Source organism: Hoplias malabaricus, chromosome 5 (assembly GCF_029633855.1).
Source record: "Hoplias malabaricus isolate fHopMal1 chromosome 5, fHopMal1.hap1, whole genome shotgun sequence".
NCBI classification, from domain to species: domain Eukaryota; kingdom Metazoa; phylum Chordata; class Actinopteri; order Characiformes; family Erythrinidae; genus Hoplias; species Hoplias malabaricus.
In genome coordinates, this window is record NC_089804.1 from 37,208,722 (window position 1) to 37,235,384 (window position 26,663).

Consider the following 26,663-nt stretch of genomic DNA (forward strand, 5'->3'; position numbering starts at 1 on the left):
GGAGCAGGTTTGTAAACAACAATGTAACTAACTAAGCAACCAAGTAACTCACTCACTCACATTAAGCAGGTTAGAAATTCACCAGTAGAGGGTCCTCTTAGCACTCCAGTGGCATTCTCAAAGGAGAAAAGCATTGCATCACATGCTGTAATCCCTAAATTTAGTTTCCTTCAACAGCACAAACACAAACATTAAGAATATTACTAATGCAGAAGTATTTGTTCAAGCACTTAATAAAATAAACACATTGAATCATTGAATCATTCAATTGCACTGGTTTCCATTCTGTATATAAAATAGATTTTTGAAATTCTATTTGGTTTAATTACTGTGCTTGTGTTAAGTGATGATGCCCCTGACCAGTGGTGCACACCCATTTGTAGCTGGAGTGTAAGGTGCGAGCTACAGGCCACAGGCCATCAGCGGTTTAGATAATGGATGATAATTGAACTCAAATGTCAAGCTGAAATAAATACATTAAGTGCTATTTGGAACAATCACTGCACTCGACCGCATTATAACGAGATTCAATTCTCTGGTGACGCTTTATGTGGGGTCCAGCGAGGCTATACACACTGCCACAAAAGCTATGGAGGGAGTAGTAAAGAGAGAGAGAGAGAGAGAGAGAGCGAGGGAAATAAATCATAGTAGAGGCGTAAGGCAGAGAGGTTTACCCTGTAATTAGAGGTTAACCTCACACTCCTTTTACAAGGCCGCCGCTCTTTTATGAGACAAGCAATCCCTCTCTCCCACTCTCTCTCTCTCTCTGCTCCTTTTCCAGCAGCGTATCCTTACAGCGGCCACACTCTAACCACATTTTCCCTCTCTTTAAACCTCATCTCTCACAAGCATCATCTCCTATACTCATCTTTCACACTTTCTCTTTTCCGTTACACACTCCCTGGTTTAAGGCAATCCCAGCTCTCTTTCTCTTCCCTTAACACTCTCCTTTTAAAAAGGTACAGACCTTGATCATTAGAAGTGATGACAGCACACTTCACTGTATAAAATCTGTGACTTCAATTCACTCAGAAGTTGCTGCTACTACAGAACTCCTCCTGGTGGAGAATCTCCAGCCTGCTAAATACGAGTGAGTGAGTGAGTGAGTGAGTTACAAGCTAAGCAGCTTGCTGCTCTGTTATTCTCTCACTCTTTACCATTCATTAACTCTTCCTCTCTCGCCCCCCCCTCCGGGCCTAGGACTCTTATGAGAAACACATGGTGGATGGTGTTGGTGTTATACCGCATTGCTTTTCTGCTTGGGTGCAGGCAAACACGCAGAAAATTGTGAGAAGCAAACATAGCCTCGGGAGCTTGCAGGGACGTTGATTAGTGGCGCCTCTGAGGCTCCTGGACACACTACAGGGTCAGAGATCCGAACTGGACACTTTTACAATCTTGAAGACAACTCATCTAAAAAGTGCCTGGTTTAAAAGAGCAAAGAGATCGTTTTAACTGCAAAACTAACAACAAAAACAACAACAACAACAACAGTAGCTAAATTAACTGATTATTTTTAGGTTTTATAAGAAGTACAAAACACATTACATGAAGAAAACAAAAAGTAGATCCCTCACAAAGAACTCAGCAAAACAACAGAATTTGAAATTATTTACTACAGTGCTAATGCTATTTAAGGTGGACTAAAAAGTTGGCATTCATTCTGTGAGGAGTGTGGTGTGTTCTCCCTGTGTCTGCGTGGGTTTCCTCTGGGTGACTGTCTGTGAGGAGTGTGGTGTGTTCTCCCTGTGTCTGCGTGGGTTTCCTCCGGGTGACTGTCTGTGGGGAGTGTGGTGTTCTCCCTGTGTCTATGTGGGTTTCCTCCGGGTGACTGTCTATGAGGAGTGTGGTGTGTTCTCCCTGTGTCACAAAAAGTGAAATTTGAAATTCTTTACTACCGTACTAATGCTATTTAAGGTGGACTGAAAAGTTGGCATTCATTCATTAATTCTGCCTTGGTAAAAACAGTAGCCATTGCTTTGAATGACCATTCTCTTTAGTAGAGGGCACTGGTTGTAGGAATATAACATGCTACAGAAATTGCCACCTGATTGTAAACAGCCATAATCAAAAACTCCAAAAGTATTCAGTAGATCAGTCTACAACAGTCATGCTAACTCCAGAAGCTAATCTCAAACGTTTCCTAATATTATACATCAGAGATCAAAGCTTCATTTGAATAGTTCACGGAATAGTTCACTAGCTCCTTCAGACTACACACCACTGATGAACACAAGACACTAAAGTCAAACCAGATCTCGAGCTGCTGTTTTCTTTAAGGACAGCAGATGGACACATCTGAGAAATGGCAGTCAGCGATGAGCGTTTGTTTGTGTTGCTGCTTCACCGCGGCATGCAGCTCATGACATAATGTGCACATGTGGACTCTAAATGCGGGTCAGACTCCGGTCCAAGACAAACACACAAAAGCCCCCAAAACAAAATAACAATCAACACAGGCGCTGAGCACCAATGATTTAGAAAGACTTCATCACTGCAGCGGACGTCCCCAGGCCCCGGGAATGAGTTACAGCCGTGTCCTCCTGACCCAGACGACGTTAATCAGAGACGGCTAATCCTGCCGCACAAACCTGGACTATCCATTTTTGGACACACCTCAACTTCTTTAGCAGCTTGAAACTGAAACGCACTGCTGACAGGGGCTTCGAGACCCCCGCTGGGCTGTGGAGCCGTGGTGGTGATGGAGAACCGTGCAGTAGAATCGGGATGAGTTGGAGTGGCATTAATGATCCAGAGCCAATCATCCGACATCAGTCTCTGACCTTTTCAGGTGCTGATGTTGATCAGTTGCTGAATTCCATGAAATCACACTCATGTTCCAATATCTAGGAGAGCAGAGGCTGTTACTACATTAAAGTGTGTGTGTTCAGAGCACTGATCCTCTACAGAACAAATCAGAACTCCAGACCTGCCAAAGCTAGTCCCTGAGAGAGAGGTGAGAGTACAGCAACCACACACACACACACAGCACTCATGGAATTCACAGATACACAAACAGAATAGCACCATCTTGACTCCTTGAGTTTTTGGCAAATGCATTTTCAGTGATCCATGTCAAAAAGAAGTTTTAAAATCACTCCATTTTCACCCACCTCAGTGTTTTTATGTAGCCCTCATTCACGAACTATAGTCTTTATGACATGCATAAAGCACTAGTAATTATGCTACATGCCGTCACTGCGCTCTCCAAGTGGCGCAGCAGGTGGTGTCGCAGTCACACAGCTCCAGGGACATGGAGGTTGTGGGTTCGATTCCCACTCTGGGTGACTGTCTGTGAGGAGTGTGGTGTGTTCTCCCTGTGTCTGCGTGGGTTTCCTCCGGGTGACTGTCTGTGAGGAGTGTGGTGTGTTCTCCCTGTGTCTGCGTGGGTTTCCTCCGGGTGACTGTCTGTGAGGAGTGTGGTGTGTTCTCTCTGTGTTCGTGTGGGTTTCCTCTGGGTGACTGTCTGTGAGGAGTGTGGTGTGTTCTCCCTGTGTCTGCATGGGTTTCCTCCGGGTGACTGTCTGTGAGGAATGTAGTGTGTTCTCCCTGTGTCTGCGTGGGTTTCCTCCGGGTGACTGTCTGTGAGGAGTGTGGTGTGTTCTCTCTGTGTTCGCGTGGGTTTCCTCTGGGTGACTGTCTGTGAGGAGTGTGGTGTGTTCTCTCTGTGTCTGTGTAGATTTCCACCGGGTGAATGTCTGTGAGGAGTGTGGTGTGTTCTCCCTGAGTCTGCGTGGGTTTCCTCCGGGTGACTGTCTGTCTCCTCACTCTGTCTGTAGTGAAGCACATAAGTGTACAGTGTAGTTTAATGACTTATGTACTATGAAGGTTTCATTACTTGTGTAGTACACTACATATGGAGTATGAACTGATTTGGGATTAAACCACCGTCTCTCTCATGTGTCTTGGTGTTTTAAGGTCTCTTTTAAGAGGTACTACTATGGCCCTCTACAGGACTGGCATGAGAATGCACCCGTTTTCATATTATTGAACGGTATATTTTCCAAAAAAAAAAAAAAAAAAACGGATCCGTGCGGGTCATAATGCGTCAACTGAGAGGCCTTAATAAGGACCAGGACATAGTTGGAGTGGTTAGAAACAATTCTGAGGATGTACGTGAGATGTGGGTGATTGTCCTCTTAGCCAATCTCTACTGTACTGGCCCAGTGTTAGCCTAGACCTTCCAGCTAGTCCGCCCATCCTCATTTTGCATCATGGGGAGTCCATCTACACAAGGGTCAAAAGACAAGTACAAACACATACACACATACACACACACACCCACATTCACAGAAGCATTCTCCAACCCACCAGTGATCCACTCCTCACTCTCTCTACACCACATTCATTACAGTGTTTATGGTAAAGTTATCGTCTCTCTCTGAGGACACACGGCAGAATTAGAGTCCCCCGCTGATGTCGGAACGGACTAATGGATGGAGCCTGCCAAGAGAATCATCATCCATTCATTATCACAGCGTGACGGGAGACAAAACTGCATAAGTCAATGGACAGGACAGCGGGGGACTGCTGGGGGATCCATCAGCGTGTCCAGCCTTTAACGAACCATCTCAGCTAAACCGTGGTCCTAATAATTAACAAGTCCATTCAACCATTCGATTCATGGCTCTTTATTAAATTCTAAACACTGAGAACATTTATGTGGGTGATTTTAAACATACAGATTCATTTCTGATTAATAGCCATATGCTTTATAGCAGCTATGGAATTAAAATGACATCCTAGTTTTGTTTTCTCTGCCATTTAACAGCACCGCTGACCAAACACGTGCACTGTGTTGTTCAACTATTACAACCTGTGGCTCTGCATACACTGTTAGTCCCCGGTCACCTTGCTCTTCAGTGGTCAGGACCCCCACAAGACCCCTAACAGAATAGATATGAATTGATGGTGTATCATTCTCAGCACTGAAGTGACACTGATGTGGTGGTGGTGTTAGTGTGTGTTGTACTTGTATGAGTGAATCAGACACAGCGGTGCTGCTAAATCCATACTTTTCAAAGGCTTCTACATGCAACAAACAATTTGCAAAAACACTTTTAGCCCCCCCTCAGATGACAGAGAGACGTTGTGTGTCTTTTATATTTCTCTCTGTGTTTTTAACAGACGTGTGCAGCAGGCTTCATGTTGCTCTGCTTTTCATTCCTCGGCTCTTGGCTCATCACCATGTGGCACGTGGGCTCAGCGCCCCTAAGCCTGGTTTGGTGAGTGTGAGGATGAGTGTGAGTCCTCCAAGGCTTCATGGTCACACTCACACACACACACACACACACCGTAAATCTTTCCCTCATATAACACACACTGAGAAAGAAAACAAACAACAGAGTCTGCCACACCACATGCCAGCCAGACCAGAGAGGATAAACACTGAAGTGTATGGATCAGTGGGTATACACACACACACACACAAACATATGTAGACACGTATGCTCCACAAGGCCATTTTAAAAGGAAGTATGGACATGTAAGCTGCTCACCAGACATACACCAAAAATATGAATATCAGTAATATTTCCTCTCTCATATACAGTCCAACACCCTGAGAGTTTTTGTCAAACCTAGAACAATCAGCTAATTTATTATTTAAAAAAGTTTAATATAAAACTGTAGGGCACAGCACGGTGGTGCAGCAGGTAGGTGTCGCAGTCACACAGTTCCAGGGACCTGGAGGTTGTGGGTTCCAGTCCTGCTCCAGGTGACGTCTGTGAGGAGTTGGTGTGTTCTCCCTGTGTCTGCGTGGGTTTCCTCCGGGTGACTGTCTGTGAGGAGTGTGGTGTGTTCTCCCTGTGTCTGTGTGGGTTTCCTCCGGGTGACTGTCTGTGAGGAGTTGGTGTGTTCTCCCTGTGTCTGCGTGGGTTTCCTCCTGGTGACTGTCTGTGAGGCGTGTGGTGTGTTCCCCCTGCGTCTGCGTGAGTTTCCACCGGGTGCTCTGGTTTCCACCCATGGTCCAAAAATACATGTTGGTAGGTGGATTGGCGACTCAAAATTGTCCGTAGGTGTGAGTGTGTGTCACCCTGTGAAGGAATGGTGCCCCCTCCAGGGTGTATTCCCGCCTTGCGCTCAAGATTGTTTTTTTATGTAATTACACCAATGCACCTAACGACATGTGTTTTTCATCGCAGACAATCACCCGGTGCGGGGCTTGAACCCACAACACCAGGACCCAGGAGCGGTGTGACAGTGACACTACCTGTCACACCACCGTGCCGCCCTCAACTTAGATTTGTTATGATGATTTGCCTATTCATTAAAAATATATATATGCACTTAAAATGACCAGAAACACTGTACTTAAAAGTCTTTGTAGATCAATACCGCAGACATTCAAAAAAGGGTGGTGGTGCTGTTGGTGGGAGGCTTTAAATTCCCAAGATGAGTGAAAGTACACAGAGAAAATAGCACCTTCTGCTCACCATCTGACATTTTTAAACAGCAAGCTTCGGATACAAAACAGCACAAATAACGTAAATATCTGAAATAAGAGCGTAAAGATCCATCAGCCGTCCCCAGAAAGAGAAATGTTCTATTAACCCATTCCTACCTTCCTGTTTCTAACACGCCTACATTTTCCACCTGTTTATGACCCGGTCTGACCAACAAGCAGCAGATGAGTAAACACCAGGGCAATTCGGACAAATTGGGCTCAGCTGGACTTGTCCAAGACCTCCGGGGGTAACTGACCTCAGGGTCAACTGGCCGTTAAAGAGAGAAAGGAAGCCAGTTTCTATAAAAGAGCCAGCTCTCAGATTTATTGATTTGTACAACACCAGCCTAAAGCCTGCTAAAACCCATCTAAACACTCAAAGCCCTTTCAAACTGGTCAGGGTCTAAAGGCTGGAGACTTCAGTTATACAACACCGGAGCAGCAATAAACAAGTTCAAGTTCATTTACAATCAAACGCTCAGCTTCATTCTGGGAATTTATTGTATTGCAGACCTGCTAACAACCCTCTACAAGCGTGAAGTGCAGTTTATTCGGCCCTGAATATGTGCTACAACAGTGTGCTACACTGAATCCACACCAATGACACCCCCTGCCACTTCACACACACTCAGCCTCTGCAGCACACGCTGTGGTGGTGGGAATGTTCACCTTACGTCTTGTCTGTTAATTCATTCATTCACTCATTCACTGCATATGGACTAGGTATGCGGTGTACAAATGAGCTATAAAGCGCTTTTTGTGTAATGAGTAATTCTCCCACTCTCGTTATTTTGTGGTAAAAGTTGCATAATATTAAAAATATTAAAAAATATAACATAAAAATGAAGTAGTTGGAAAATGGTGAGGGAGAAAAATTTTGCATTTGTGATGAGGTCCATCAGGAAAAAGCGCTGCAATGGATTTGTTCGGTTGTTGGGGATAATTTTATACGACTTAAACATGTGGATTTTAATGTTAGCCATCGTGCATGTTGCGTATTAATGCTTCATTTTTAGATTATTTTCTTTTTATTACTAAGCAACTGTTACCATAAAATGACAAATGAGCTGGAAAATGTTTGAATTACAATTATACAGATACAGGAGGTCCTCGGGTTACGTCAGTCCCGAGTTACGACACATCTCCCATTTACTGTATAAAGCCTTGTTTCGACTTAAGTGGTTTTGCGCCGTAAACGTCGTAACGTGAACTTCGTGTTTGGTGTGTGCGGTGGAAGAATACACGGTTACGCGGCTCGGGACCGAGGAGGATAGGTGTTAGAATAGAATAAGTGCTTACAGTATGTTATTTACGTACAGTATGTACGTATGTTCCGACTTCGACTTCCGAAAAAATCGGTTTATGACGCGACGAAGGGACAGATCAACATCGTAAGTCGAGGACCCCCTTTATAGTGTTCCTTTAATGAGGTTTTTGAGGGTGTTATTTCCCCAAACATATATAAAATGATCCTTCTGTTCACTTCATCTCAATGGAAACACTATGTATAGCAAAATGTTGAGTGGTTTGTTGTGGTGCTCAGAACAGCTGAAATGATTTGCTCTAGCTTTTATGATGTCATAAAGTAATCTCGGTTACAGTAACATCAAAGAAACAGGGTCTATAAAATACACACATAATGTATGTATGTATGTATGTGTGTGTGTGTGTGTGTGTGTGTGTGTGTGTGTGTGTGTGTGTGTGTACCGATGCAGGCAGAAGGCTTCAGGCTCCTGGGCTGCAGTTCAGATCAGTCTGGCAGGATTGCTGCCCCGGGCTTAAGTATTTCATAACAACATTCTTAAAAGGTTACCCATTGCCAGCTCAGCTCTTCTCCTCTATCTCCTTCCTCTCCATTTTTATTCCCTCCATTCCTCCCTACCCTCTTTTTTCCTCCTCATCTGCTTGCCCCCGCTCACCCCACGAGCTTCTAGAGCAGTGCTGAGGGTCAGAGGGTACAGAGACGGATGGGCCAATGCACCTTCGCTAACTTAAATTTAATACATATTTTCTGCATTCGCATTAACTCTGTAGTGCTGAAATTGATATTTAAATGACCTCGATTCTGATTGGCTGTCTTAAATCGGGACTTTTTGAAAAAGCAATCCATGATGAAACCCTCCTTATATCTTCACTACACATGGGTGGTGCTAAACAGATGAACTGATTAAGTAGTCAAGCACACAGTCTGTTAATGCACAGGTTATGACATCACAAAAAGGACTGAATCTGAGTCTGGCTCTTTGCTTTAACTTGCAAACCTAGTCTATCAGCACGTGTGTCATAAAATAATAAGTGATACACCTGTGGTGCGTGTGTGTGTGTGTGTGTGTGGATGCCTGGCCCCACCTATGAAAAGTGCTGCTGGTGTGAACAGACCGGGTCGTTCTGGCTTATTAATCAGTGCTGTTTTGCTGAGGTTCTGACAGCTCCTCTCAGTCCATCTCCTTTACCTCTCTCAGTCACACCCCTCTCATCTTCTCTCTCTGAAATGTCCCCTGAACCTGACATCATTCCTTTTCCTTTCTTTCTCTCTTTCCCCATCCCAGTTCAATTTATCATTCCTGACATGTCTATATAAGAGTGGATCAGACACAGCAGTTGCCGCTGGAGTTTTTAAACCAAAAAAATCTAGTCGACAGTGTCCTATGTCCACGTATAAATTACTAGAGAAAGACCAACACAATCTGTGCAGCATCAGATGAGCTACTGTCACTAACTTAACATCTACAAGGTTTCTGAAAGGGGGCTACCAAAGTATGCAGAGCAACAAGACTGAGGACTTCAGTCTGCAACTGCAGATTAAGTATATTATGTTATGATTGTACAGTTACAGTACGACTAAACAGCTGCAATATCCAGTGAAAAACTGTCATAGAAATGCTTCAAAAATGACTTGGAAAGCTTCAAACGTGCGATTCTGGAGCTGCGTGTTTATCACTGCACAGTGATGACATGAATAACAAAGGGCTTAGGAAACTGTGGTCACAAACCTGGGATTAAAGGTGATGTTATGACGCCCTCTAGTGTCAACGGATGGAACTGAACCACAAAAACATTTGTATACAGTGTCACTTCATTAAAAAACGTACAAAGATAAAGATACTGCATCCATCAGCGTGTTTGGCATCAACTATGAAGGCCACTGCTGGAGTGTATTATCACATACGGTGGATATTTTCCTCTTATTTAGAGATTTAGCCTCTTAAACACTGCAGTGGCCACCCCAGTAACTTTTCAATATGGACATGGTTCAGTGTGGGAAGCTTACAGACTGTGCCCAGCCTGGTTTATTCGGCACTGGGAGGTTGGCTTAATGACGTAGGGATTCGCTGATTGGTCCATCACAGCAGCTATCAGGCACCGTCTGATCACGCCCACAAACGGAAACAGAAACCGAACGTAACTGAGCTCCCAAGACCGGTGCAGAAGGGTGTGATGCAGATATGGTTACCATATGACACTGCAGTACAACAGAGGCCTATGTAGTCGTCACAACAGACGCACACGGTTTAACGTCCATTCCTTGGTGTAGAGCAAAATTAAGAGAATTACGAGAAAAATAATAATAATAACCCTAATAATAAACATGACTAGACAAACTCATTTTTGAAGTGCAGGTCTCAGATCAGTCCCGCTTCATGAACAGGGGCGTACTTTCGGTCCTAAACAAACTCATCCTGACAGCAGTTATAACAATGTCTGAGGAAATAGGTTTGCTCTGTGACACTTGTCACACCATGACTCCCTCTCTCTCTCTTTCCCTCTCTCTCTCTCTCTCTCTCTCTCTCTCTCTTCAAATGTATTCATTTATTCAGAGAAAAAGCTCGGGAGAAATCACGGACTTTCGCCGTCCCCCTTTTCTTTCCCCCGCAGAGCGTCCGTGAGGAATTTGGCAGAATATGGTGTGTTAAGTGAGGCGGAAAATAAGTACAGAATCACGTGCACGCACACACACACACACACACACACACAAGTGTCACCTTCATACGAAGCACTGCTCTCTTATGCATTACTCTCTCTCTATCTATTTCCCTCTTTCTGTGCTATTCCATTCTTTCTACTGAGACCTATGACATGTAGGAGAAATAAAATCTCTCTCTCTCTCTTTCTGTCTCTCTGCAAAAAAATGAACAGCTCTGACAGACTTCATTTAAACATTCTTATGCAGCACAGGTTTTGGCACCATGATTCATCAAAGGAGAGAAGAGAGAGAGAGAGAGAGAGAGAGAGAGAGAGAGAGAGAGAGAGAGAGAGAGAGAGGAGAAACAGCAGAGACAAAGAGGGAGAGAGAGAAGAGAAACAGCAGAGAAAAAGAGAGGGGGAGAGAGAGAGAGAGAAGAGAAACAGCAGAGAAAAAGAGGGAGAGAGAGAGAGCGAAGAGAACAGCAGAGAGAGAGAGAGAGAGCAGAGAAAAAGAGAGGGAGAGAGCGAAGAGAATACCAGAGAAAGAGAAACAGCAGAGAAAAAGAGAGGGACAGTGAGAGAGAAGAGAACAGCAGAGAAAAAGAGAGAGAGAGAAGAGAACAGCAGAGAAAAAGAGAGAAAGAGAGAAGAGAAACAGCAGAGAAAAAGAGGGGAGAGAGAGAGAGAGAGAAGAGAACAGCAGAGAAAAATAGCGAGAGAGAGGAGAAACAGCAGAGAAAACGAGAGAGAGAAGAGAACAGCAGAGAAAAAAAAGAGAGAGAGAGAGAGAGAAGAGAAATAGCAGAGAAAAAGAGGGGAGAGAGAGAAGAGAACAGCAGAGGAAAAAGAGAGAGAGAGGGAGAGAGCTTAATTTACACTCTCTTCCCGTCTCCGTCTTGTGCTTGTGCCACTGCTAATTATCTTAATTAATTAGACAGATTTCAAACAGAAGGGAGAAAAAAAGGTGGTGATAAGGGGCTGGATGACAAACCCGTGCTACAGAAAATAAGGGAGGAAATCAATACATAGAACGTGTACTAATTGTAAAAAGCTATTAATAACAATTAAAACTCCACTAAAGCGCTGGAGCTGTGAGATTAGTTTGTGTGGCGGCTGTTTGAAGAGTCTTAAAGGACAATTACACACATTTATCAAAACCTGTGCATTATTGAAGAGCCACTCAGAGCGGTTTGTTCTGGAGAAAATTAAAGACTCGCAGTGTTCACTGTGTTGAGAGAAACCAGACGTCAGAACGGTTTGGAACCTTAAACCAAAGGCATTTATTTCTTAAAACATTTAGACCCTACCACCTCAGACCACTCCGTATGACTTTGCCAGCATCTGAACTCAATTTTGAAAACTGGGTGAAGTCGCCCTTTAAATGCAACTCTACCTGTTAGGACCCGGTCTCTGACCCACACTGGCCACTGAAGTGAACGGTGAAAACAGTAACGGCCGAGTGAAAAGTGGAGCTTAGGGACAGTCCGCGCACGGCTGCAGTTTCTATTCAATACATTTCTTCCTAAGTAGATTGACATTGTCCCTTAGGCTCTTAGTCGGAGCTGGATATGGGACACGGGGGACATGGAGGATACCACGGATATAGAGGATATAAAGGATACGGATGATACAGGTCAGTGATCTTACCTCTCGGAGTACTGTGCTTCCAAAACCCCTGTACAGCCCTCGAACACCCTGCAGCAAGAGCACAGCGGTTACCACTGCAGCTTTAATACAGGTTAAGGCCATGAATATAAAACATGTCCAAAAAAATCCACAGTGAATGGACCAACAGGAGCAGCCTGAAATGATCCAAGACAAATGTCTCTTTAGTGTCTGGAAGTGACTATTTTAGGCTCTTTATTGTCTTTATGTAAAGTTTGTATAACTACTGTGCTACTGTAGTGTGTGTGTGTGTGTTGTAATGTGTGTGTGTGCTGTAGTGTGTGTGTGTGTGTGTGTTGTAGTGTATGTGTGTGTGGACTTACTAATAGCTAATAGCACTTTTAGAAAAATGAATGGTAAAGTCTCCACAAAATGAATGCAAGGTCCCTACATTTCACATATACAAGATGTTGTGTGTGTGTGTGTCTACATCTGCATACCTCTTCTCGTAACGTGCTCAGCAGTACGTGGTGTGTGTGTAGAGAGGGGGAGGCTTGCGTTCTCTGCTTCACCACTTCTGTGGGAACTCGGATCAGACACGCCACCTGCGAACAAAGGGCACGGCACACATTCATTCATTCATCGTCTGTAAGCACTTCATCCCGATCAGAGCGGGTCTGAAGCTGACCCCCACACTGGGCTACGGACCTCCATGCCATATTTTTAGGAGTTGGAGTGGTGTTTGGGATCCAGACTCAATCTGAAACTGATCTCACTAACATTCGCATGGCCAAGTGCAATCAAATCCTCACAGAAATGTTCCAATATCTAGTGATTATCGTTCCCTGATATTGTCACTGGGCCAAATGCTGAATTACAGTGGGCCAGGGACAAAGAATGACAAAACACAGATGTGGACGCAAACACACACACACACACACACACACACACACACACACACACACGTCAGGACAGTGTCATACATATGTTCTTATGTTCAGTGCATACACTGAATGCACACAAAAACATAACAATAGACCAAAACACACACACACACACCTCAAAACCCACACATTCCAAATGCCATCTTAAGTCACCACACTTGGTCCTGCCTGCTGCTTTAGTAGTATATTAACATGAATTGAGCTTTGTATGCCTCTCTCTCTCTCTCTCTCTCTCTCTCTCTCTCTCTCTCACCATTAGATCCACTCTGGGGCACAAACAGAAAGCAATCTCTCCTTCCACAGGGAGGTCAGCAGGCCCCACAGCCGGACCTCAGCCTCACACTGCTCTCCAAACTGTAAATGCTGGTAATCACTGTTCGAGGAAGTCTCCTCTCACTGAAAACACTGAGTCATAAACTGGGCTTTTCTCTGCATCACTTCATGAGTAGCTCCGTCTCCCTCAACTTCAGTCTAAAAGAAACACTCCAGAGACGTCCAGCTGCATCTGTAACAAGGGGATGATTAATGAGAAAGAAAGTCTGAATTATGACAGTTATAGGTGTTAAATTATTACAGGTTAAGTGGGAAACTCTGAGCATTCTGTGAAGCTTGTCACAGAATATATAGGCGCCGTATTTGGCAGGACATGGGTTAAACAGCACGGGCTGAATTCCGTTAAAAGCACTCCTCCTTCATTCGTGTAGCAAGAGCACCCCCCAGTGGCCAGTAAGAGCCGAGGAAGAGCTTCTAGGCTGGAAGCTCATCAGCCATCTGACAGGAGCCATTTTCCTGAGCTCATTACTCCTTTTTGGCCGTGTTATCGTTTATGAAACAGCGTACAGCACGTCCCCTCATTTCAGTCCTCCAAAGGATCAAAATTAACGGCGCTAAGCGGAGAGGAAAGTGGATATGACAAGTAATTCCCGCTTTAATTGAATCGCAAGAACGAAGAGAGGCAATTTCGCCTCGGCTCGCGGGGGAGCGAAGGAGGAAGCCGGAGAGATATTAGGCTGTATCGGATAAATTAGGGACATTGTTGATTTCTGGGTAATTTAAACGGAGCAGCAGGGTGGGGACAAAGAGAGAGGGAGAGAGTGAGAGAGAGAAAGGGAGTGGGCGGTAAGAAACAGCAAATTGGAAGCTGGAGCACGGCCTGGTGTGAGGGAGAGCCGGTTGTGAAGGCTAATAGCTGAGCTTGGCAGGAGTGTCAGACGGAGAGACACAGGACAATCAGACACACCCACAACAAGACACACCCACTGGAGAAGGGTCCAGTGGTCTCCCGCCTTTTTTACACATAAGATCGAAAGTGTCAAACAAATAAATCCAGTGGAATTTGAGTTCCTAACTTGTGTTTATTGGCCCAAAGATCCCAAAATATCCAGAAAATGGACTACATTTGTCAACTTTAAACGGGCACTTTGGAAAGGACCATTCGCTCACTCCGTTATCTGTAGCTCATTTCACTGGCGCTTTTCCAACAATATGGGCATGTAAGGACACCAACGAAAGGTGTTCAAGAGCCTCTGTAACATGGAGGTAAACAGGGTAAGGACACTTACTTCGCCTGTTTTAGTTGGTGTTAGTTAACGTTAGCTTGACTTGCTAAACTCGGTGGCTCAGATTATACTCGGCTACGTAGCTGCATTACGGAGGTTTATAGTGTCGGAGGAATTCGAGTTCGACTTCGATCACATTTACAAGAATAACGGTACCTCTAAATTTGAGTTTAGCTTATTGCTAGGCTATCGTCATGAATAATGTTGGTTATTTAGCTCGATACCGTCATAACAGTCAGTCATAACGGGGTTTTACCGCGGCGTTGTTCAGCTGTTGTCCACCAGTGATGTCACAGTTGCGTTCAAGAATTCCCATAGGGTACTTAAAAAAGTACACTATGGAAGCACATTTCAACAAGGTAGCACACCTCAACAGAACACTGTATAGTGTGTATATAGCGTATAGGGTATAGTGTGATTCTCGCTTGTATTGCTACAGAGCAGCAGCACTATTGATGCATGCCTGTGTGACTTTACGTCTCTGCTTTACTAGCTTACGAACCACTGCTGACGCATCTATAACTTAAACATGGCAACTGAAGCAGCATGAGTTATCTCGATCGACTTGCATGGTCTGGGAGATCGTTGTCGACAACTAATCTACAGCCTAAGGCTGCGTTTAACTGCACACTGACTCGCTGAACCGTTCACCACCAGCAGTACATTCATTAGTGCAATGTGAAAAGTATAGTGTGATATAGTGTTGCTGTTGGGTTTCTGTGTTGCTATGAAATTTCCACTCACACACCAATGAATGAATTAATGAATGAATAATATCTAATGCCACAGCGTGGAACTGTTGCATCACATCAGATACAGCTACAACTCGGCTGAGTAATAAAATAAATGTTTTCAAATATAATCCAGATACATGTGAACGAGGCCTGAGTGAAGTATCTGGGGAACTCAGCACAGTGTTGTGTTGCACAGCGCAGTTCCTAGTCCCCTCTCACTCAGGGGTCCATGATATCCATGGATATCCAGTCAGTGTAGATCACTGGAATTCTCAAGGATGATCAAATCTTCAAAAGTATAAAGTGTAAAGAGGTTTGGTTTCTAAAGCGAGTAGTTTAGTATGTAACTGGCCATGATGTATTTTAAGAGACACCCATTACAAAACAAGCCCACAAGAAAAGAAAACTTAGGCTGCCGTATAGTATGTTAGAGAATGTGTGTGTGTGTGTGTGTGTTGCCCTGTGAAGGACTGGCGCCCCCTTCAGGGTGTATTCCCACCTTGCACCCAATGATTCCAGGTAGGCTCTGGACCCACCGCGACCCTGAACTGGATAAGCGCTTACAGACATTGAATGAATGAATAGTATATATAAATATATATATATAATAGATATTATTAAACATATGTTTTACTTGGATGGCATGGTGACATAGCAGGTAGTGTCGCAGTCACACAGTCGGTTGGAGTCCCGCTCCGGATGACTGTCTGTGAGGAGTGTGGTGTGTTCTCCCTGTGTCCGCGTGGGTTTCCTCCGGGTGCTCCGGTTTCCTCTCACAGCCCAGAAACACACGTTGGTAGGTGGACTGGCGACTCAATTGCCAAGTCAAGTGTCCATAGGTGTGAGTGTGTGAGTGAATGTGTGTGTGTGTGTCACCCTGTGAGGGACTGGCACCCCCTCCAGGGTGTGTTCCTGCTCAGGACCCACTGCAATCCTGAACTGGATAAGCGGTTACAGACAATTAATGAATGAATGTGTTACTTTTGGAGACACACGTTATTTTCTTATCGTATGAGAAAGCTATTAATGAATGTTCATACAAAGATGACTGTCCCATCCCTGGCGAACTACACAATATGTCCTTCTTTATACGTCTAGATTGGAATGACATACTCAATCCATTTTGAGAAAGCCATCCACGACCGGTGCATTTTCATGAGAGTTTGGTGATAAAATAGTAAGAAGCCTTGCTGTTCCACTGGTCCAGGCCCCTATGTCCCTGATCCTATTCCACACTTAAACAGACGCAGATGGATCATTCCAAGGTTTGGAAGACGCCACTTGGCAAACGTTTTTTTTCCGCCTCCTTAATTCCATCAGACACCTGGCACCTCTCGGAAAATCATTCAGCAGGTGCTTGCTTTAAAAACAAAAATCAATTCTGCCCCACCTGCAGCTGCCCCAAGGGGGCGCTCTCTAGCCCCCAACCTCCAGAAATCCATCTGCAAAATATCTCACAGACCCCCTCACTGCAATATCTGCCCGAGACGGCCGTAATAACACCATTACTTATGCAGAGGCATAACATTTTCAATCTGCCAGTCCAAATTAGCATCATCCTACTGCAGTTTGACCCAGGTGGTCTTAACGACACAAGGGTGGGTGACTGGGTTGGAAATGGGGCAGAGTAGAGAGCTCATGCTCTTCGCAAACCATAAATCATACACTGCCTCTTTCTCTGGGGCAAAGTGGGTATCATTCGCTGTGGCACATTGGCTGTGTGCCAGAGTGCCTTAGTCCATGGGGTGGGCAGGTGATTTATTTCTGTTTTATCCTTTTTTTTCTTTCTTTTTGAACACATTTATACCTGGAAATTCACATTCGTTCTGTTATACACAGGGAAAACAAACCCCCCCCCAGTCAGTCGTGGTCTTGTTGTGACACCAGACCACACCAGGACGTCCATAATGTCCATTATCAATATCATACAGTGCCTAACATGCACGCTTCTAGGAATGCTGTTGTTCCTTATCTTTTGTTCCATGTAGCTGAGTGTTTCTATGTGTATCTTCTCTCTTTATATTGCATAATTCATATGATTATTATTACTATTATTATATTATTTCTTTCCCCGCTGAGCCCCCAGAAGTGCCAGGGGAGAGTAGTTGGTGTGATACAGGAAAAGGCCGTGGCTCCTTCAGTTTGATAAATGAGCTCTCAAAGAAAACGGCAGGCCAATGAGGATGAAGATAAATTCGATATAATGGCCAGATAAGAGCCTGCTCCGGCCCTGACAGACACTATCAAGCCCAGCATTCTTTATAGCACGTGCGCGCACACGCGCACACACACACACACACAAAACTGGCTTCGCTGGCAGGGGCTAAGCAATGACATGCCTCTTCCTCATTTACACCAAACACTATCTCTACAGCAGTGTTTTACTTACAGTTTTTACTGACAATAACAAAAGCATGGGATCATTTTATACACATTATTCCTCTCTCATAGCTGCTGCAATTTCTATAGAAAGTAGCTTCCAAACTTTCAATCCACGAGACGGAGAGAGAGAGAGAGAGAGAGAGAGAGAGAGAGAGAGACAGTGAGAGAGAGAGAGAGAGAGAGAGAGACAGATAGAGGAAGAGAGAGAGAGAGAGTAAGAAAGAGACAGACACAGACAGTGAAAGAGAGAGAGAGAGACAGACAGAGATAGAAAGACAGACAGTGAAAGAGAGAGAGAGAGAGACAGACAGAGAGAGAGAGAGAGAGACGGACAGACAGAGAGAGACAGAAGACAGAGAGTAAGAGAGACAGACAGAGTGAAAGAGAGAGAGAGAGAGAGAGAGACAGAGTAAAAGAGTGAGAGAGAGAGAGAGAGAGAGACAGACAGACAAAGAGAGAGAGAGAGTGAGAAAGAGAGAGAGAGAGAGATTTCCGCTGTATGGCGGTCATGTCGGTGGGAGGATGTTAGAAGTGATGGAGGGATTTTAAAAGTGTAAAAGCTGAATCCTTCTATTTAAAGCTAAGGATTAAGCCTGTGTTTGATCCACGCAGTAACGCTGACCCCACCATGGGTCACTGAAATCACTGAGAAGGTTCAACTTAAAGTCTGTCTATCTGGGTCAGAAGCAGGAAACAGATGCTTTACGTGTTTTTCTCACACTACACTCTACAGTGCAATGCTAGAAAACCTGGGCATTAATTGTGGCTGGGCATTCAAAATTACTTATTTCTTCATGTTCTCTAACCAATTTATCCTCATCACGGTGGTGGTTTGTCCAGAGCCTGCCTGGAACCACAGGAATACAGCTTGGACAGGGCATCACACACACACACACACACACACACACACACACACACACACACACACACAGCCAAAACACCACTACTCGTGTGTCTGGACTAAGGGAGGAAGCTGGAGCCTCCAGATGAATCTCACTCAGACACTGGGAGAACACCCCATACATTATGAATTTATATACAATATAGACAATATTCTGCTACTATTTATAGTATCATATTATTTAAAAAATTTCAACCTATAGATTATGGTGATTCATATAATATATAAATAAATATCCCACAACAAACACTACCTCAGTGATTATATAAAAGAAAGTAATTCTGCCGTGTGAGACATGTTGGTCTTCCTCTGTCGACCTGAATAGAGGTTTTTTGGCTAAAACCACAGATTACAGGCTTCTGAGCAGCATTACACATTCCTCCCGTACCCAAGTCTACAGCCTGGGCTTTACAGTAAATCCCTGCTTTGAAGAGCACAAATCCTTCTGCGGTGAAGGAAGGGTTAAACGTAGAGCTGACCTTGTCCTCACCTCGAATTAAAACAGCTGCATTTCTGCCCCGCCAGCTCCCATTTTTAGAATTTTTGATGCTGGCTGTATAAAGGGACGTGAGATCAAAGTAAAGGGGCGGAGCTTAAGGACAATGCCATAACTGAATAAACCAGTAGATTTCCACAGCAAGTCCTGGAGACCAGCACATTTTGTACGTACATGTATTTATTTTCTGGAAAGAATTGGAAGACAAATAAAATACAAACTGAAACAAAAATGAAAAGACTATTTAAAGACACAGTGATGAACTGGTGGCCAGTGTGCAGAGCTATTCAAAAACACTACATCAGTATTGTGTAACTGTATTGGGATGGGACTTGTCAGTTTGCCAAGAAATGCAACAGCATATAATCCAACAAATCATATCCCATATAGCCCCAGCCACACTCACTTTTCAGGCGTTCACATATTTCACCAAGGAAACCTAGGTTACACAAACAGCCAAAGTGCACTCATTTGGAACGAGTGGTGACACACCTGAGAAGAGAAAGAGAAAAGACACAAGGAACGTACGATTTCTCCAAGGGATGCGGCGAGCATGTGTGTGACTGGAGCCATGTGTGTGGACAGAGAGCTGGAGAGGAGAGACTTGGTGCCTTCGTAAGTCACAAAAAATGCTGCAGCTGGAAATAAACAGAAACAAAGGACATTTAGGGTCAAGTGGTGAATCTACTGTATGGACCAAAGCAAATGGTCCAGATTTGATTATGACACAATTCCTTTACATTCATTTCCACGGAATGTGTTTCTGTTGAAATGTTCAGTTCAGCAAAGACGATATATAAACATTCCTTCACAAATAAGGGGTTATTAAGATTTAATCCCACGGAACCACATAACATAAGCAAATGAGCTTCATTTCATTGCATTATTTTAATCATTTGACAGCCATAGTAATAGCAATAGTAATAAAAATAAAAATTAATAGTAATAGCAATAGTAATAGTAATAATAATAGTAATAGTAATAGCAATAAACAGTAATAGCAATAGTAATAGTAACAATAATAGCAATAGTAATAATAATAGCAATAGTAATAGTAATAAAAGGTAATAGTAATAGAAATGAAAAAGTAATAGTAATAGCAATAGGAATAACAATAACAATAGTAATAACAATAAAAGGTAACAGTAATAGCAATAAAAAGTAATAGTATAATAGCAATAAAAAGTAATAGCAATAGCAATAAAAAGTAATAGCAATAGCAATAAAAAGTAATAGTAATAGGAATGAAAAAGTAATAGTAATAGCAATAGGAATAACAATAATAAAAAGTAATAGTAATAGGAATGAAAAAGTAATAGTAATAGCAATAGGAATAACAATAATAAAAAGTAATAGTAATAGCAATAAAAAGTAATAGTAATAGCAATAAAAAGTAGTAGTAATAGCAATAGTAACAGCAATAAAAAGTAATAGCAATAGGAATAGCAATAAAAAGTAGTAGTAATAGCAATAGTAACAGCAATAAAAAGTAACAGCAATAGTAATAACAATAAAAAGTAATAGTAATAGCAATAAAACTTAGTAATAGCAATAGTAATAGCGATACAAAGTAATAGTAATCGCAATAGTAATAGCAATAAAAATTAATAGTAATAGCAATAAAAAGTAGTTGTAATAGCAATAGTAACAGCAATAAAAAGTAATAGCAATAGTAATAGCAATAAAAAGTAGTAGTAATAGCAATAGCAATAAAACGTAGTAATAGCAATAGTAATAGCGATAAAAAGTAATAGTAATCGCAATAGTAATAGTAATAGCAATAAAAAGTAGTAGTAATAGCAATAGTATTGTAATTACAATGTAGTTAAAAATATCACAAAAAAGTACAGGGCTGAAATGACTAATTTTATTTTTATAAACAGAGAATGTGTATTTATTTACACTTAGAAAATCAACCCAACATGTCCATAATGTGCTGTATACTGAAGCCCTGTCCGGCTGTGCTCCGAACAACACTGAACTAGAGACCTACCATTAGGGAAGGAGCCGACGGCAGCAGACGGGACTCCAGCATAGATTCCCCTGAAGCCCCCGGCCTTATAGAAGCCCTGCTGACTCTGTAAACGGGTTTTAATGGTGTCCAGAGGGAAGAGAGTGAGGTCCACACACATCCCTGCACAACCTCCAGCCTGGGGAGCACAAACAGACCCTTAGCAAATGGCTTGTGGATGAAAGTATTAAAAAAATGTTCTCAACCTAAAACACAAACACAGCAAAGTCAAACAAGGTCAAAAACCACTGTATGATTTGAAATGTCTAGTTATATCCATTTATGTCAATTTTTATTAGCAGGCTGAAGGTCAGCTAGAAGCTCCATTAACTTCAAATGGCCTTAATAATCCAACCTCAGGTAAGAGGTGTTCTTCGATGATGTACTTGTGTTTACAAACATTATGACGTTTCAACACATTTGTAGGAGATATCTTTCCGGGACAACATCCATAACATAGAGAGGACAGCAGCTGCTCAGCTTATATCACTAAAGATGACCCCTGACATCACTAATACGTCAGCACTGCTAGGTACTGCATAAGACAGTATTACTAACACTGACATAGCACAGTCTTTTAAGTTAAACACATTAAAAAAATAGAGGAAATATAAACTTGGTGTTGCTTGGAAAAAATAGTCTCTTCCATTACATGAGGGTTTAAAAACTCCAGCATTACTGCTGTGTCTGAGCCACTCACTGACTCTTCACCACCTCATCAGTATCACAGCAGCGCTGAGAATAATCTGCCACCAAAATAACACTATATCTCCTCTGTGGTGGTTCTGTGTGGGTCCCGGGCCCTAGAGCAGGGTCACAGAGGAATAACCAAGTATTCAGAGCAAAAGCTGGACTACAGTGTTCCCTGTAGGAGTATAACCTGCACCTGTGTGGTCAGTGGACCTGAGAGGACGGGCGGACTGGTGGATATTGCTACAGACTGCAGTATAGAGAAGTCACTGACTGTAATGTAAATAAACGACAGTGGTAAACACGATCCTCCATTGCTCCTGGTAGAGTGCAGTAGGTTACAGAGTAGAAGCAAAGATTAAAGGGGCTGTGGAGTGATTTGTTTTGAATTAATTGAAGGTTAAAACTGCAGCTGAAGGTAAAAAAAACTCAAACACGGATGAAATAGGGGTTTACCACGAGAGACGCGATAAACTCCGGTCTGTTCATGGCGCTGGGAGTCGTAGTTTCTGTCTCTATTCACTGTTACACTCCTCGGTTCTCTCCTTCACACACACACACACATCCTCAAGGGCGCAGCCATGTTAGAGTGGCCTCCCGAGTCACGTGACCCGAAACAGTCCTGTGACGCCATATAAATTTCAGCTCCGTAGATTTCATCAAATTAAATTAAATTTAAAATATTAATTGAAAAAGCACCGTAGCGTACAAGATTGACAACGTGTTTTTTCATGATATCTGTAAAAAAAAACAATAAAAAAGAAGAAGTAATACCTGCGCAGCACCTCATAACATTAAAGAAAAAATAAATTGTAAAATAAAATGCAGCTGCTAAAACGAGCAAACACAGACAATAAGAAACATCTGGAAACAACCTTCACACAAGCTCCAAGCTTATTGAGAAACCAAACAATATTACATTTCTCTATCTATCTATCTATCTACCCATCCATCTATCTATCTATCTATGTGTTATTCATTTTTTAATTTATTTATTGAGGTAGTGTCGCAGTCACACAGCTCCAGGAACCTGGAGGTTGTGGGTTCGATTCCCGCTCCGGGAGACTGTCTGTGAGGAGTGTGGTGTGTTCTCCCCGTGTCCGCGTGGGTTTCCTCTGGGTGCTCTGGTTTCCTCCCACAGTCCAAAAACACACGTTGCAGGTGGATTGGCGACTCCAAAGTGTCCGTAGGTGTGAGTGTGTGAGTGAATGTGTGTGTGTGTGTGTGTCTGTGTTGCCCTGTGAAGGACTGGCATCCCCTCCAGGGTGTATTCCCGCCTTGCGCCCGATGATTCCAGGTAGGCTCTGGACCCCCCGCGACCCTAAATTGAATAAGCGGTTACAGAGAATGAATGGATGGATGTCTGGACTATAGTAACATGTTTAGTAACAGTGTCATGAAAACTCTAAGCCTTAATGCCACGTGACGTTTTGAGTGTTGTCCACTAGAGAGCAGCATTGTACAGAGGATTTCAATTACACTCAGTTCTTCAAATACAGTAATGATCTTAATGAAATGTGAATAACTCTTCAGTCTTTAGAGGTCCTAGGACAGGACACCCCCGAAACAGATGCCCAAACCACCTCAACTTGCTCGTGGAGGAGCACCAGCTCCGCTCTGAGTCTCTCCCAGATGTTTTCAGGTTTTTAAATGTAACCTGGAGAACGACAGACTTCCAAAGAAGTCATAAGCATGCCACACAATCCATATTTGGATATATTCGGCATCATTGCGTCAACATTTTCATACATACCCACAAATGTCTCCGCCCACTGACACTAAGTGTTACAGGTCATATTCCCTTCTGAATGGGACACAGCACTGAAAACCTGCTACAGCTGCTGCAACTGGACGTCGTACGTCGTACTGCCTCCTAACGCTTTCCTCTGTGGAGTCCAGAGCTCATGGGATGCCAAGTTTGTGGAAGTAGTGTTCATTTACTTATTAATGATGATTGTAAGATTATTGTCTTATTATAATAATTTCCCCCAGTCTGGCAGAAGTGACTTTTATGTTTTGTTTTTGTTTGTTTGTTTTTCCAGGGATCGTCGCTGGAAGTTCACCTACTGCTTTGTAAACAGATGTTAACCACAGACCGCAGTAAGCGCTCCTTGGTTGTAAATGGCATTAGAAATGATGATAACTAATGAATGTAGTATTATACTGATGTGCTGTATTGCTGTATTATATATGGTTTTCATTGTTGAATAAATGTTTTGCACTGATTAGAGGTGGAAAGATCATGTTGGTGGTGGTGTGCAAAGTGTCTGTGATGTAGATATTTAAAGTTTGGCCTGTTATCAGCTTTAGGAATGAAAATGATGTATTAATTAATAAATAAATTAACTGTGTCTTGGATGATTTTAGTGCTAGTTTTTTTCTTCATTTTACAGATTACCAGCCATTTAGAGAGAGAGGCAGGGGGAGTGCTTGAGAGAGAGAGAGACACAGAGAGAGAGGGGGGGGGGGAGAGAGAGAGAGAGAGAGAGAGAGAGAGAGAGAGAGAGAGAATACAGACAGAGAGAGACATAGACAGAGTAAAAGAGAGAGAGAGAGACAGAGTGAAAGAGAGAGAGAGAGAGACAGACAGAGTGAAAGAGGGAGAGAGAGTGAAAGAGAGAGAGAGAGAGAGAAGACAGAGAGATACAGAGAGACAGACAGATTGTAAGAGAGAAACAGAAAACAGAGAGAGTGAGACAGAAGACAGAGAGAGAGAAACAGAAGACAGAGAGAGACAGACAGAAGACAGAGAGAGAGAGACAGAAGACAGAGAGAGAGACAGAAGACAGAGAGACAGACAGAAGACAGAGAGACAGACAGAAGACAGAGAGAGAGAAACAGAAGACAGAGAGAGACAGACAGAAGACAGAGAGAGAGAGACAGAAGACAGAGAGAGAGAGAGAGAGAGACAGACAGAAGACAGAGAGAGAGAGACAGAAGACAGAGAGAGAGACAGAAGACAGAGAGACAGACAGAAGACAGAGAGAGAGAAACAGAAGACAGAGAGAGAGAGACAGAAGACAGAGAGAGAGAGACAGAAGACAGAGAGAGAGACAGAAGACAGAGAGAGAGAGACAGAAGACAGAGAGAGACAGACAGAAGACAGAGAGAGACAGAAGACAGACAGAGAGAGAGAGAGAGAAGACAGAGAGAGACAGACAGAAGACAGAGAGAGAGAGAGACTATCCAAAACCAGTGCTGAATAACTGAATATATCTCAGAACGTCCAGAACAAGTCCTATATATTTGTCCTCTGCGCTCAGAGGCCTTTTGTTGCAGTCTTTTGTGATTTTGTAGTGGACACTCCAGACCCACACAATGCTACAATGGTCCTAATCTGATCAAATAATCTCCGTCTGCTGTAGAATGACATCATCAGATCTCCATCGTAACATACACACAAAGACCCGAAGAATTAGCTAATCCACCCAGAATGGGGAGATTAATGCTTTGTGTGTGTGTGTGTGTGTGTGTGTGTGTGTGTGTGTAGGTTTGCCTGCATGTGCACGTGTACTTTTGACTTTGTATCAAGCTCAATATTAACAGAGAAATACTGGTACATTTGGGAACAGAGAAAAACAAAGAATTTGTACATTTGTAGTGTTACTAAATATTGTAGTTATTAAAGTGCTATTTGTACGAACTCCATTTGTGCAGCGCAGTGAAGTTGGCTGTGTGTATGGAGCTGCGTAGTCATTGGCTGTCCTCAGACGGACGCTGCAAAACAAATAAATAAATTCAGGAATGGTTTGAGAGAAACACGACAAAAAGTTCAAGATGTGGGTTTGGCCTCAAATGTTTCAGACCCATCGAGGACCTGTGGAGAACGCTGACAAAATAGGTCCAATCACTTCTCCATCTGCAGGGATTAAAGGATCTGAGGCTCAGAACACCTTCAGAGGACTTGAGGAGTCCATGCTTCAGTTAACTACCTTTTTATTCCGGACCCTAATTACTGAGAAGATCTTTGTCGTCAGGATAAGTTTGGCCTTGGCTTCATGGAGAGCGAACAGCTGTTTTATAACTGACAGCCTCCTTTTGTACCAGTAGATGGAAGCATTTGTAGCTTTTTATCAGCAGCAGCAGTGATTTCTCCTCGACCTGTAACACCGGATGAGGCATGAAAACAATCTTTGTGTTTACAGTGCTAACCACTGACCTACAAATTCCAGCTTCACTTTTCCATGTGCATCAGTGTAACATTAGAGTTCATAGCTCCATCCGGTTTTTTAAATCACATCACATTTCATACTCACATGACTTCGCCAAATATAACACATCAAAACTGTTCATCAGAATTAGACCGATGATATTTTGAAATGACCCTAACACACCCATAGAGGGCCCATTTGGGCAGGTCCCGCTGGGTAACAGCATGTCTTTTCTATGGATAATATGTTGGCACCGTATACAGATGCCCTGCAGGGTCAGTGATGGGCCCAGGACGGATTCAACATAGGGCCCATATGGGCTGTACCTAACCCATTATGGACCCACGTACAGTGCCTTGCGAAAGTATTCGGCCCCTTGAACTTTTCAACCTTTTGCCACATTTCAGGGGTCATAAAGATATAAAAACATAAAGATATAAAATTATTTTTTTGTGAAGAATCAGCAACAAGTGGGACACAATCATGAAGTGGAATGAAATTTATTGGATGTGTCAAACTTTAACAAATAATAAACTGAGAAGTGGGGCGGGCGATATTATTCTGCCCCCTTGTGTTAATACTTTATAGCTGCAATTACAGCTGCAAGTTGCTTGGGGTATATCAGTTTTGCACATCGAGAGACTGAAATTCTTGCCCATTCTTCCTTGCAAAACAGCTCGAGCTCAGTGAGGTTGGATGGAGAGCGTTTGTGAACAGCAGTCTTCAGCTCTTTCCACAGATTCCCGATTGGATTCAGGTCTGGACTTTGACTTGGCCATTCCAACACCTGGATACGTTTATTTGTGAACCATTCCGTTGTAGATTTGGCTTTATGCTTT

The 26,663-nt window shown here is 43.1% G+C and overlaps 1 protein-coding gene across 1 annotated transcript in view; it reads right to left on the reverse strand.

Moving 5' to 3' along the window:
• The window catches only part of slc25a26 (solute carrier family 25 member 26), a 46,132-nt gene extending 23,865 nt beyond the window's left edge, over window positions 1–22,267 (reverse strand). Inside the window, exons 1-5 of the mRNA XM_066672009.1 lie at window positions 22,130–22,267; window positions 20,966–21,122; window positions 19,501–19,610; window positions 12,457–12,561; window positions 11,999–12,046 (exon numbers count right to left, since the gene is read on the reverse strand). Of these exons, the coding sequence (XP_066528106.1) occupies window positions 11,999–12,046; window positions 12,457–12,561; window positions 19,501–19,610; window positions 20,966–21,122; window positions 22,130–22,162 (453 nt within the window). The 5' untranslated portion in view covers window positions 22,163–22,267. The remainder of the gene's footprint in view (window positions 1–11,998; window positions 12,047–12,456; window positions 12,562–19,500; window positions 19,611–20,965; window positions 21,123–22,129) is intronic.
• Between the last annotated feature and the right edge of the window lie 4,396 nt (window positions 22,268–26,663).